The following is a 13,726-nucleotide window of genomic DNA, read 5'->3' on the forward strand; positions in this document are numbered from 1 at the left end:
TTGGACTGGGTGATTTTCAGGAGCACGCCTGCCTACCCACCCACCCCCGACTGAAGTGTGGATTCTTCCTGTCCTTGAAGGGCCACCTGAGCTGTGCTGAGACAAACACAAGGAGGTTTACCTTGTGAAGAGCAGCTGCACCATGTCGACCAGAGTGTGCTCTGCAGATTTTCTCAATAACTCTGAAGACAAAAACAAATAACACAGGTGTCATTACTTGGTGTGATATTATCTAGAGGCTTCTCCAAGTAGACTCCCCTCCAAGTGTTGTTTACAAAGGATTACTGAAAATTTATTAAAACCAGCTTCAGCCTCAGCTGTGCAGCAGAATGTGCAAAGGTACACTAAGTGGCGCTACAGAGCTGAAACAGCGGGTGAGTGAAACACAAGCAACTGAGCAAAAAGTGGTCTGCAAACACCTTTTTTATTATTAAGTTCAACTACACATATTTAGCATGTTTTATGCTTGTTTATGTTCTAGCGCATACACATATTGCAGACAGAACTCTGGTCATTTACTAGAAACCATTATACCCATCTGGGAAAGTTTGGGATTTGCTTTCTTGTATTGAAAACCTACCACTAAGTCTCATCTCAAAGCATATACGGAAGCAAGACTGCATGATTTCACAGACTGACTCATTGGTGAGATGAGCTCCAACCGGAGTCAGGAGAAGAGTCCTCAGGACCTGAAAGAAGAACAAATAAAGATGACATTCCAACAGCAGTGTCAGGAAGAGAACTCATGTACAACAACAGAAAATATCTGAAAACTTCAACTGAAGAAAGGTAATGGGGGACTACATCTCTTGCATGCCATAACTGCTATTACTCTCACTCTAATGAATGAAAGCAAACAATGCTTTGCTACGTAGTGTGATTGGGCTCTCACCCCTCACTCTACCACACCAAGGAAGCCTAATTTTCACTACAAAAGATCAAAAAACTCCTCTCTAAATCCAGTTGAGGGTTATTTTGCACTGGAAAGCTTTTAGTGCAAGTACAAGAGTCCTAAGTTTAAATATATTGATGAAAAGTAGAAGTCCCAACCCCTTTCTTCTTCCCAATCTGGTCTCCATGGAACAAGATTAACAGGGCATCAGGCACAAGATTGCCCCTTTGTTCCACATACCTGCAAGATCTTCATCAGGACAACTTCATCACTTGCAGGGTCTGTGCCCACAAACCGGGCATGTGTGACAGCATCTGCCATGTTCTCCATTCCCTCAGCTGTGCCCTCATGGTTAGAATCTGTATAACAGAGAATTTTTTTGACATTATCAAACCAGGGGAATTTTGCACCACAGCAAAACTATCCATTCTTATTTCCATGGCTTTTCTTTCCCTTCCCTGCACTTCATCCAAAACTTCCTTTACTCAGATTAGAATCACAGTTCAAGTTATGGTTCAACAAAATATAAATTCTTATTTGGCAATGGATTAATTTCATGCATTTAATGCTCCAGTAATTAGAGCGTGCTATTTATTATCTTTAGTTCCAACTTTGGTAAGCTTGGTTTTCACACAATATAGTGAGGGAGGAAAGTATTTGATCCCATGCTAAATTTGTCCATTTGCCCTCTGACGAAGAAATGACCAGTCCATAATTTTAATGGTAGGTTTATCTGCATCAAAATCCGTTGTACAAAAGATCAGTCCTTATTTGCTGCATTTTTATTCCACCCTTCATGTAAAAGGATCCCCAAAGATATTGGTTTTGAAGTACTACTACATATTACTCTATATACCTTCCATTCTTCAGTTGTAATCAGTTTTCAGTATTTTCAAATGGCTCGTGCTCAGTTTCCCTCCCCCAGAAGCATATGGTATATCTGCTGAGGGCAGGGAGGAGATAAAAGTATCTTCCTCCATGCCCAGCACTGAAATGCTGTCCTCCTTCTGGGACATTCACTCAGCTGCGTGAAATTATGCACCAATTGTAGCTGACATTAGAAAGCAAAAAAATTATTCCAAATCATTACCTATTAGTGCATATGAGAGGAACTTATTTACAGATGTCAAGGCCAATCCAGTGATGGGGCCTGTAGTATCTTCCGAACGAATAACTTCCAGAAAAGGTCGAAGGAAGACAATAGGCTCAATGGCTGGAAGCTCTAAGGCAAAAGACAAATCACAACATTATTAAAAAAATCTGTAACATCACCTCCAGTGCAGGAAGAGCAATGTCTCCCCTTCTCAGACTCAAGTCTTGCAAACTCATGGTTAACACACTGAGCAATTTCATTGATGTAATGTAAAGTTTCAAATAAGTTAAACATTGCACGGGAAAAAATTAAAAAGACAAGGCCCAGAAGAGGGAATCGAAGAATGGAACACAAGCACAGAGAGATTATAAAACTTAATATTTTGGTAAACTCCTGAGCAAGTTTCAATTGCAAGAGCACTTCTTAAATACAAACATACTGCTGTGGCATACTGGGGCCAATTCACTGAGAGAAATGGTAGTATTTTGATTGAATGCCAGCAATCATATTAGCCACACAGACAAAAATCCAGGACCACTCAGCACCCACCAGCTACAACAGGCATTAATAATTTGCCTTGGATACCTCAAATACATATAAAAGAATGTGTTGAAGACCAATTTACCTTTCTTTATAGCACATAATGAAATTAACTTTAGACACACGATTCTCAAAGTGTAGAAGGACCATAAATACTTGCTACACCAAAGTTCAGTCAGTCTCTTCCTAGACTTCTCTAATCACTCATGATTATTAGGAAACTGTCAGCTGCCTACAATAATAATAATAAATTTATTATTTGTATGCCACCCATCTGACTGGGTATCCTTCTGGTGGGCAGAAGGGCATGGTTTAGAGGTTATGGCCTTTAATGACTATGGTTGTGGTTTTGTGATTGTTTCAACAAGGCAAAGCATTGTACAACTGAAACAGAAGAAATATAAAAAGCAACAGAACCCATCATTATCCCATCACATGTACAAGACTATAAAAGAAGAAAATACATATTAAAATGATTGCTTTAAGTAATAGAGCTGAGGAGGCTATAATGCATAAAATCTTCTCAATTTGTGTACAACCAGGATTTTTCCACACACATACATCTGAAACCATATTTGCCAGCATCATAGAGAGTCCCTCTTTTTGTAATGACATCCACTCAACTGCAGTAGAATCATTCTAGTAAATCCTTGACACAGTGGAGGTGCTGAGAATTCATTCATGTGAATCTGACAGTTGTCCTTTCCCAGCTTAACTCTGATAAAACCCTGTTATTTAGAAACAAATTAAGTACGAAGCATATTTGGAATACTTGTGCACCTTAACCAGACTGTATAGGATTGTTCATAGGAAGTCTTTACCATCTCTACCAGTTGTAGTTTCCAAACTGTTTTCAAAGACAGGTTCACGATAAAGTAATTGATCTGAGAGTTGCATGACCCTGACATGAATGAATTCTCAGCAACTCCAAGGCTCAGTGCTTGTAGACTTATGGCAACGGAGTGTAACTCCAAATGAAATTACTAAGACAAAATGCAAGCAATCCCCTCATGACAAATGTGCCTGCCCCATGACCAAGCATTGATAGTTATTGATCCTGGATTTACTAAGAATTAAATCAAAGTTTCCAAAATTCTCTTAACATGAGAAAGCAACTGCTCCAGCACCCCAGTAAAGCTAAATGAAACCCAAAGGAATTCCTTTGAACTGCACAGACAGGAGAATGGTCTGAATCAAGTTTTGAAGTGTGTCAATTTAAGCACTCATGTTACCTTTCAAATAGAGATTGACACATGTCAAAAAGACCAATTACATTGTAACACACTAAGGAATTCTTCAGTCACTACTCCAATGTGGGATTTCATACCAGATTTTTCTTTCAAGATAACTGGCCAAAACTAAGCAAGCAGGCAATTGGAAAGCCCAGGAGAAATTAAAACTTCTACAGCAATACTTTAAATTCCGCAACTCTCCATAGCTCTTCATGGCTTGCACACTATGAATAACTTCTTCATTCCCAATTCACTCTGTTGTCAAAGAAAATGCTCTATTGTTCTAGAGAGCCTGAAAACAAGAATTTCAGCTTTGTTCTCAATTAATTATCTTGGCTGTTGCATCTGTCTACTTAGCTTTTCTTCAAAGGCTTTCTGTAAACCGCCTTGGTACTTCTTTGAAATGAAAAGGTGCTATACAATACTGTAATTACCACAGTTTCAACTCATATCTACCAAGAAAAAAAATTCTTGATTAGCACACCTCTACGAGAGACCTCAGAGAGTCACTGCTAGTCAGAGTACAGTGGACAATAATGGTCAATGTAGGCCAGGCATCCCCAAACTGCGGCCCTCCAGATGTTTTGGTCTACAACTCCCATGATCCCTAGCTAACAGGACCAGTGGTCAGGGAAGGTGGGAATTGTAGTCCAAAACATCTGGAGGGCCGAAGTTTGGGGATGTGTGATATAGGCCAATGATCTGACTCAGAATAATGCAGCTTCATCTATCTTTGGCCAAGGCCTTGGAGATGCTGAAACAACCCTTAAAGCAGTGTTTCTCAACCTTTTTTGGGCCAAGGCACACTTGTTCCATGAAAAAAATCACGAGGCACACCACCATTAAAAAAGTTAAAAAATTTAACTCTGTGCCGCCCTATATTGACTATATAATTATGACTGTAAGAAACACTTGCCAATTGCTGTGTTGGTTGCAATCTCCTGTAATAAGGCTTCACAAGCCGCTGATTTCTCTGCCAGCACAATCCTTTGCTCAGCAAGTTTCAGGTTGAGCTCATCCAGCCAGCTTCTTTAAGTTTGTCTAAAACCACCCTCCCGTGGTGGTGGCTGTTGAGAGCTGCGCTCGCCCCGCGTCGTGACCCGGCCGGCTTCCTTTCCGGCGGGTTAGTGGGGAACATTGGCGGCCGCCAGGCACGTGACAATGCAAATCGCCCTTCTCGTCGCCGCACGTCGCGGCACACCAGCCAGCGTCTCGCGGCACACTAGTGTGCCGCGGAACAGCGGTTGAGAAACGCTGCCTTAAAGGACTACAATATCATAGGTTTTCCAATGTCAGAGGCTAACACAGCCAAAAAAGAAAAATACAGGGACACTTTACAGTTCTATTTTCTTCCAAAACAAGGATTAACAATTGCACCAAAAGTTGTCACTGAGATCTTGTTTTCTAAGGCTGAGGGATTTTCATTGTGATTATAGTTGGGAAGGGATTAAGCTTCCCCTTGTTGCACTATGGTAAAGGTAAAGGGACCCCTGACCATTAGGTCCAGTCTTGGACGACTCTGGGGTGCGGCGCTCATCTCGCTTTATTGGCCGAGGGAGCCGGCGTACAGCTTCCGGGTCATGTGGCCAGCATGAATAAGCCACTTCTGGCGAACCAGAGCAGCACACAGAAATGCCGTTTACCAGGTACCAGAGTGGTACCTATTTATTTACTTGCACTTTGACATGCTTTCAAACTGCTAGGTTGGCAGGAGCAGGGACTGAGCAACGGGAGCTCACCCCATTGCGGGGATTCAAACCGCCAACCTTCTGATCGGCAAGCCCTAGGCTCATATTGCGGCAAAGACTGTGTTCCACTTGGCTCATCGCCATGGTGACATTTTGCGAGAGGGCTGGAAAAACATCATGGAGGCCATGCTACAACTTTTCAGAGCAGAGTTGTTGCCAAAGACCATGGTGGAGGTAAATTGATGGCAGATGCCAGGCTAATTGGGTTGAGAGCGTATGGGACGTATATGGGTTGTTGAAACAATAATAGGGTGAAATAAAGGATAGAAATATCTTTAAAACTTTATTATCAGTAATAGACTGATGAGGGGTTATAGTTCAGTAGTAGCGCATTCCATGCAGAAGATGCCAGAGTTAAACCCTGACATCTCAGGATGAATAAAGAATGCTTGATAGTAGGGCTTAGGAAAGACTAAGTGGTCCTACTTGGGATAAGCAGTTCCATGTGCTCAATAATCTCTGTTCTTAAGTGCTGCACTATTGGCATGTAGCACCTGCATAGACCCAAAATAATTTCTTGTTAATGCTAGAGATGTAACAGAGATCATATAGATGTTATATGCATGTGGATTTGATTACTGGAGAGTAAAGGGACCCCTGACCATTAGGTTCAGTCGTGACCAACTCTGGGGTTGCGGCGCTCATCTTGCGTTATTGGCCAAGGGAGCCGGCGTACAGCTTCCAGGTCATGTGGCCAGCATGACAAAGCCGCTTCTGGCGAACCAGAGCAGCACACAGAAACGCCATTTACCTTCCCACCAGAGTGGTACCTATTTATCTACTTGCACTTTGACATGTTTTCAAACTGCTAGGTTGGCAGGAGTAGGGACTGAGCAACGGGAGCGCATCCCATTGCAGGGATTCAAACCGCCAACCTTCTGATCGGCAAGCCCTAGGCTCTGTGGTTTAAACCACAGCACTGTAGATCCAGTCAAAATCAGACACACCTTCTATTGTTGTTGTTTTTAAACCAGACTATCATGTCTGAGGATTGGTTATGTAAATGTAAATAGTGGGAAAACAATGAAGAGAACATGCAGGAGGAGAAAGAGAAGAGAGTTGATAGGACCACACTGTAGCTGAAATGTCTGGCCCTCTAAGGACAGAAATGTTTAAACACACAAGAGGAGCTGGACAGGTAACTTTTTATTTTTTTAAAAAAACACGCAAGAGAACTTGTTTAAGAAGTGGTAAACATGGATATTACAGTTTCCAAGTTGTTACCAATGGATACCTTTTGTGACTGTCTCCTTAGCATGGTTCTTTAAAACAGGATGCAAAGTAAAGCTACTTTCTCCCATGCCATTTGCATGGCTATATCTCATTTTGTTTCACATGTGGAGTGCTGTTGAAGGGCATTGCCATTCCTTGGAATGTGTCACTAACTTCACTGATAGAACCCAGCAGGTGAAACAACTGTGTAAAGCGGCTGCCTTTTCTCTGCAACACAGTCAGTTGTGTTTTCTGCTGAAATGAACTAGTGTGAAATTAAGTCATGGCTGCAGCACATGTTTAAACTTTTAGGAAAATGCACCTCTAATAAAGGATTAACTCCTTCCTGTCTTCTGAATATGCTGTCTAAAGATTTAGGGCTTGCTTATGATCAAGGTAAATATAATTCACTGACAGTATCCAGAGTTTTTCCTCTATAAGCATCAAGGTGGGGGGTGGGGACTTAATGGAATGAAAAGATGGGCCTTGCAAAAGGAGGCTTCACTCTTCCCACTCCACTTCCTGGATCAGGGCAGCTAGGAAGCACACAGCTTGAGCAGAGAGGCTGCAACAGGTCTCTCCAGACAGCTTCCCCCTTAAGCTGGGTGTACATAATAACACAGGCAGCAGCTGCAGCCTAAAAACTTGAAATGCAGCTGTCACCTGGCAGATTCTCCTGTTGCCTGGTGACTCCATGGATTTACTGGGCAAGAGGACCCAGAATGGCCATGTCAGAGAACCATGACACAATGCCCACCTCAGTTTTTTACTGAAACATCCAACTTAATTGAGGTTTTCAAGCTAATAAAATAAAGCACCATTTACACACAAAAATCTAAGGTAATTTGATCTTGCAAAAACTTGAGTGGTTTTTGTCCAAGTGCAGATAAGCAGATATGTTAGCACCTCCCACTTCCACCATAATGTCCAATGCAAAACATAGGGAAGGCATTTTAATGGGTGCACAACATGTGCATCTATTTGTGCTATGCAGAGTGGCAGAATATTGCTCAAAAGACAATGGTTAAATTGGCTTAATTGTATCATGCAATGCTCACTGTATCTTTTCTGTGGCAGTTTGAGAAACAGTTGCTATTTTTGTGATGTGTTGTGGCAGCAGCAAAAGTAACATTTTAATTTCTGAAAACAAGACTGTTGCACTTGTGTGAAGCAGCAGTGGCAGCAACAGCATAACATGCCTTCATCTACAAGTACGTGGAATTGCACAGACCCCAAAGTGGCAGTGGTGGTGAGGGAAACCAGGCCGGGGGCAATCAGGATCATGCATGTAGACTTGGGCTACATTCTATTTTTGTTCACAATTTATACTTTAATTCAAGAAAAAGAGTTTGTCTGTTAAAAACAGTAAAGAAAACAAAAAAACCATAATTGCAAATGTACAATTATATATAAATAAAATGGATCACAAATAATGACAAAAAGTGACAAAAAACATGTTGTCATGTTGCAAACTAAAGTAACAGGCAATACAGGTGAAACTCGGAAAATTAGAATATCGTTGAAAAGTGCATTTATTTCAGTAATGCAACTTATTATTTTTCTTTTAATTTTTACAAATGCTTTCTTTTGGAAATTCCACAGTAATAAAACAAATAGTTACAATACAGCAATACAAAAATAAACATCGCTATTACATTCCATTAATTACATTCCATTTATAATTGAGCCGCCTAACGACAAATAATTACAATTACAACAAATAAAGGCTTGACATATCTTGCTTTGCATGTCATGTATCTATCTCATATATTGGTTTCACCTTTTAAGTTGCATTACTGAAATACTTTTTGATGATATTCTGATTTTCCGAGTTTCACCTGTATATGCACAATAACTATTAATTCATTATTTTCTACAGTGACTTTACAGAAAAATCATACATTCATATGATCATATTATTGTTTGCCACCTAACTGGCAAAGATCCACTTTGATTAATTCTTGATTATAAAGCACTAATATAAATCTGGATTTCATTTGGGAAGAAATATCACAGACACTGTGTCCATTATTACTGAATATTAAAGCAAATAAATTGAATACATTGCAAACTATTTCAGTTATATATCATTTGTAACCTGTCTTTTAATTTTATTTTCTAATTTTTTATATAAGAGGTATGTAAGGTTTGCCTCCCTTCCCTACACATACGTGAAATTGCTAATTCGGTTGATAATCCAAAAGTGGGTAACTATGGACAAGGAGTAGTAAATTAAACAAAACAATGTGTCAGAAACATTCATTTGATGTATGTTCCAATGAGTTGTATTCAGTCTAAATCTTACATGTTCATTTAATAAAACACATCAGTTAGTTGGGGAGGATATCAAAGTCATCTAAGTACTGACGACAGTATTAAGGGGATTAATATTAATCTTGGCTGTTTCAGGTTATTCAAAAAATAGTAACTGTTCCATCCAACAAGAGCCAGAGGGCAGCATGGGAAAGCCTAAACAAGAGTAAGAAGATTAATGAACCCTGAAAATATTTGCCCCCCTCCCTCCCTGGTGCATGGGGCGTTGAATCCCCAGCAGACTCAGTCATACCACCACTCCACTGCAAATCTTTTGGGCAGCTGAAGCTAGCATAGCTAATGCTTATTCACTATTGTTTTTGCTGATAACCACTAGTACTAAGAACCCTGAAGAACAGGCAAGGGCCACAGAGCAGCTGGTTTGCTCAGTTTCCCAGCACAGAACAAAACTCATAAATTACGGCCATTTCAGTGGACTTGCTTGCACAAATAACTGTTAGAATGAATTTTCTACTCATAGAAAGCTACCGTTTCTTGTGTCAAAAGTGGAAAAAATGTTAATACAGCAAGAAACACTTGCTGTTATCATTCATTTTATAAAGTTTTTAAAGTTCTGTAGAATGCCAGAAATTTAACATTATGTTTACAACACAAAGTAGCTTCATTTCTATTAAACACCACCAAGCGTTTGTTTTTTGCTTTGCTTATTTTGGTAAAAAACAACTTCTCTACTACGTTCAACTAGCACAATCCAGGAGAGCCAGTGGCTATCTGTGACCACACGAGCCCCTAGAGAATATGCTTATAAGAAGGTGGGAGCTCATTTCCAGTTGTTACTCCTGTTTGCTCTGCTATTCTGGGTACCTTCCTTCAACCTTTTCCACACACCTCGCTTGACAAAATGACAATCCAATTTTCCACATCTAACATCCCATTGATACAATCTCTCCCAACTCCTGATTGCTATATCTGTTGCCATTATAGCGCCTCTTCTTTGGATCCTCCATTCAAGCAGCACACCGCTCTGTATTTAAAAATACACCCATTGACCCATCCTGTCTCACCAGCTACTAACCTACCATGTGTCTCCAAACTCCTAAAGCATATTACCTCTTTCCTTTTGCTATCTTGATCCCCTACACCGAAGGTGACTTACACTCAGTTTGGGAGGCTAATCTCCCATTAAATTGCCAAACGCACAAACTCCGTAAAATGTTACAGGAACTTGAAAAGAGAAGAGTATGTTTGGGAGCACTTTGTCCAATTCTACTTCCCCATAAAGGGAAGGGAAGGGTTGGAACTCCTCTCATTTGTGTGTCAGATGGTTCATAGATAGCCGTCACGTTCCTGAAACAGATTTGCTAGCCAATTTGTGCCTTGTGGTCTCTGTTTAAAAGAACCCTCAGCTGCCAAAACAAGGCAGTCAATCGTCAAGACAGTCTTATGTAAGTCAGTATGACCATGGTAAGAAGTGCCCTGATTAAATGCTCTACTTGGCAGCTATTCAGTTAAATTACTTTGAATCTATGAATTCAATACACTCTAGTAATACCATCTCTGATGTTAAGCTGACATCTATTTTGGTTAAAGTACAAAAGAGTACTACCAGATCATCCCAGAGCCAGGGGGAGGAAATCCACATTTGTCAATTCCACCAGATGTCACTACAACTGAAGCCTACCCATTCACCAATAATTAAAAGCATGGGTAGGCAACCTAAGGCCTGTGGGCCAGATGTGGCCCAATCGCCTTCTCAATCCGGCCCATGGACAATCTGTGAATCAGCGTGTTTTTACATAAGTAGAATGTGTGCTTTTATTTAAAATGCATCTCTGGGTTATTTGTGGGGTACAGGAATTTGTTCATTTATTTATTTTTTCCAAAATATAGTCCGGCCCATCACATGGTCTGAGGGACGGTGGACCGGCCCACAACTGGAAAAGGTTGCTGACCCCTGATTAAAAGCATCCCTCTGCTCCTCTCTTCTCATTTCCATGATAAACACCTATTTATGCCCCACTACACAAGCCCTTTCCCAGTATTTCATTGCAGCCAAGATAATAAACAAAACTGTGATTCTAGTTCTGTGTGCAAGGGGACTTCATATTTGCTTTCTTCACACATGCACACCCTGAACAGCACTCACCAAATTCCAAACTAAGAGGAGTTTCAAAAATATTGTGTAATACAGTAAAATTCCACTAGGCTATTGCAATCTCCTTGAACCATTCCATGCAGCTCTCAGCATCCTCTCCAACTCATTCATAAAATAACTGCATCATAATGTTTCAGTCAAATCAGACAGTAAAACTCCATATTGTAGGAGAAACAGAAGAATGCAAAGTTTAAAACCCAGAGTAAGTTATTAAAACTAATTTCATCTCTCTTACTTATAAGTAGCCTTAGCACCAACTTTCCTGACTCAAACTACTTCAGGCTTCTTTCCTAGAACACTAGACAATCTGTTACTAGGTCTTAATTTGGCATTATTCACAAATAGAAGTATTCTGTTTACTACATTAAGCCTTAGTGTGGATGTTTCTTATTAGCCATCAGAGAAAAGGCAAGATAGCTAGGCACCAAACAGAAAAAAGAGAGGGTCTTTTTCTGTTTGGTGCTGTGATTACTAACACCCAGCATGGGTTTCTCAAAAACAAGTCATGCCAGACTAATCTCATTTATTTTTTTGAGAGTTACAAGATTGGTGGCTATGAGGAATGCTATGGACATAGTGTATATTGATTTCAGTAAGGCTTTTGACAAAGTCCCTCGTGATATTCTTGCAGAGAAGCTGGTAAAATGTGGGAAGGACAAGGTAACTGTTAGGTGGCTTTGTAGCTGGTTGACTGAGTGCTCACTAACGGTTCTTCTTCATTCTGGAAAAAAGTGACAAGTGGGGTGCCACAGGGTTCTGTCCTGGGACCACTGTTTATTAATTTAAAATCTTAGGACTCTTCCTCAGGGCAATTGTAGAAGCAAAATATATATGCAATCCATTAGCGAAACAATTTCTAATCTTAAGAACTAAGCAGAGTATCATAAAATGAAAATTTTAGTTTAAAATGTAGCCTGGATAATGGAGGAAGCTAAGAAACTTATTTTTTTCAACATTTATTTAACTTAATCCTATTTTTCTTGAAGAACAATAAAGCAATTCTGAAACCTGCAAGCTACATAGTGTTCAACAGGACTTATTCTCAGGTATGTGTGCATAGGATTGTTCATAGAATCATCGAATAGTAGAGTTGGAACGGACCATGGGGATTCTAGTCCAATCAGCTGCAATGCAGGAATCTTTTGCCCAAGGTGGACCTTGAACCCACAACCCCTAGATTAAGAGTATTATGCTCTACCGACTGAGCTATATTTGATAAAGCTTAGAGTAAAAATCCTGGATAAAAAACCCCAAAAGGCTCAGTAGTTGTATTTTGCCAAATAAAAAAAGGTGGCATAGGCAATGTTCTCATATATGGGATTATCACTGCAGTTGCAGTGTAGTAATAATTTATTATTATTTATACCCCGCCCATCTGGCTGGGTTTCCCCAGCCACTCTGGACGGCTCCCAATCAAATATTAAAAACACAATACAGCATTAAACATTAAAAAACTTCCCTAAGCAGGGCTGCCTTCAGATGCCTTTTAAAAGTAGGATGGTTGCTTATTTCCTTGACATCTGAGTAGTCTCACAGAATAATTATTAATGGACTGCAATACATTTTGCATTTATACGATAGTTGCTAGTGAGAGAGTCAGAAAGATTGAAAAGTTTTGGACTAACTAAAATATCGCCCTTCCTACACCTTTGTAGTCTCCCCTATCTCTATTTTTTTCAAATCTATCATGTACCTATGGGAACACCCCCCAGATTTTCCATGATGTTGTTCTCCAACTTTGTCACTATAGGCATCTCCAAACATAACTCATAGCTACGAATTGAATTAATGTTCAATTGGTTCAAAACAACATTACAGAAAGCCACAAAAAACTTGATTCCTCATATTGCTGTCTCTCCACCTATGCAGTAGAACTGAGCTCAGTGGAACTTACTAACAGGACTGTACTGTTAGGGTAGTTTCCAAAGTATTAGGTTATTGAAACAGTTTGAATAGTTCCATTTCAACATCCCAACACACTCTCAATTAGCAAAGTCACTGCATTATCATAACATGTAAGTATTATAGTTTATGATTCACTGGGGGACTAAGAAGGTAATAAGAAAAGTTTTTTAGTCTTCTGTGTACTATATAAATATAGGCATGTGTACAGAAGAATTGTTTCTGTGTATGGAGCAAAATTTGCCTTCCCATACAGCACTTTAGAGATGAAGCAGTTTTGCATGCTGCTGTATCCACAGTCCATTCTGTACACACAAGGTCAGTCACATCGAGCGGGGATTGCATCAGACTCCTGGAATGCTGAAGTCCACATATTTGCCATTCAGCATGAAAACTGCTTTTCAAGTTCAATCAGCTATAAATGTTGCTTTGTTTTAATTTTCCACTGAACTTCCTGGAACCTATTATCAGACTGCCAGGGATGTATATTTAGCAATGGCAACATGGCCTTTTTGCCATTGCTCCACTGCTAATGTCACCTCCAATAAACAGAAACACGTAACCTACCCAACAAAATACACTTGATTTCTGACAGTTGTTTACAGCAGATACTTCAAAGTCATTGAAGAAGAGTATGTCTAATGCTCTGTTTTGTACTCTGTAATCCACAAGAACAAG

The 13,726-nt window shown here is 40.0% G+C and overlaps 1 protein-coding gene across 22 annotated transcripts in view; it reads right to left on the reverse strand.

Moving 5' to 3' along the window:
• The window catches only part of GBF1 (golgi brefeldin A resistant guanine nucleotide exchange factor 1), a 90,682-nt gene that overhangs the window by 51,259 nt on the left and 25,697 nt on the right, over window positions 1–13,726 (reverse strand). For all 22 annotated transcript variants that reach the window (XM_088670083.1, XM_088670079.1, XM_088670085.1 and 19 more), the window contains exons 4-7: window positions 1,983–2,114; window positions 1,133–1,251; window positions 581–689; window positions 122–182 (exon numbers count right to left, since the gene is read on the reverse strand). In XM_088670083.1, the coding sequence (XP_088526209.1) occupies window positions 122–182; window positions 581–689; window positions 1,133–1,251; window positions 1,983–2,114 (421 nt within the window). The remainder of the gene's footprint in view (window positions 1–121; window positions 183–580; window positions 690–1,132; window positions 1,252–1,982; window positions 2,115–13,726) is intronic.

Source organism: Zootoca vivipara, chromosome 5 (assembly GCF_965207765.1).
Source record: "Zootoca vivipara chromosome 5, rZooViv2.hap1.1, whole genome shotgun sequence".
Classification (NCBI taxonomy): Eukaryota; Metazoa; Chordata; class Lepidosauria; order Squamata; family Lacertidae; genus Zootoca; species Zootoca vivipara.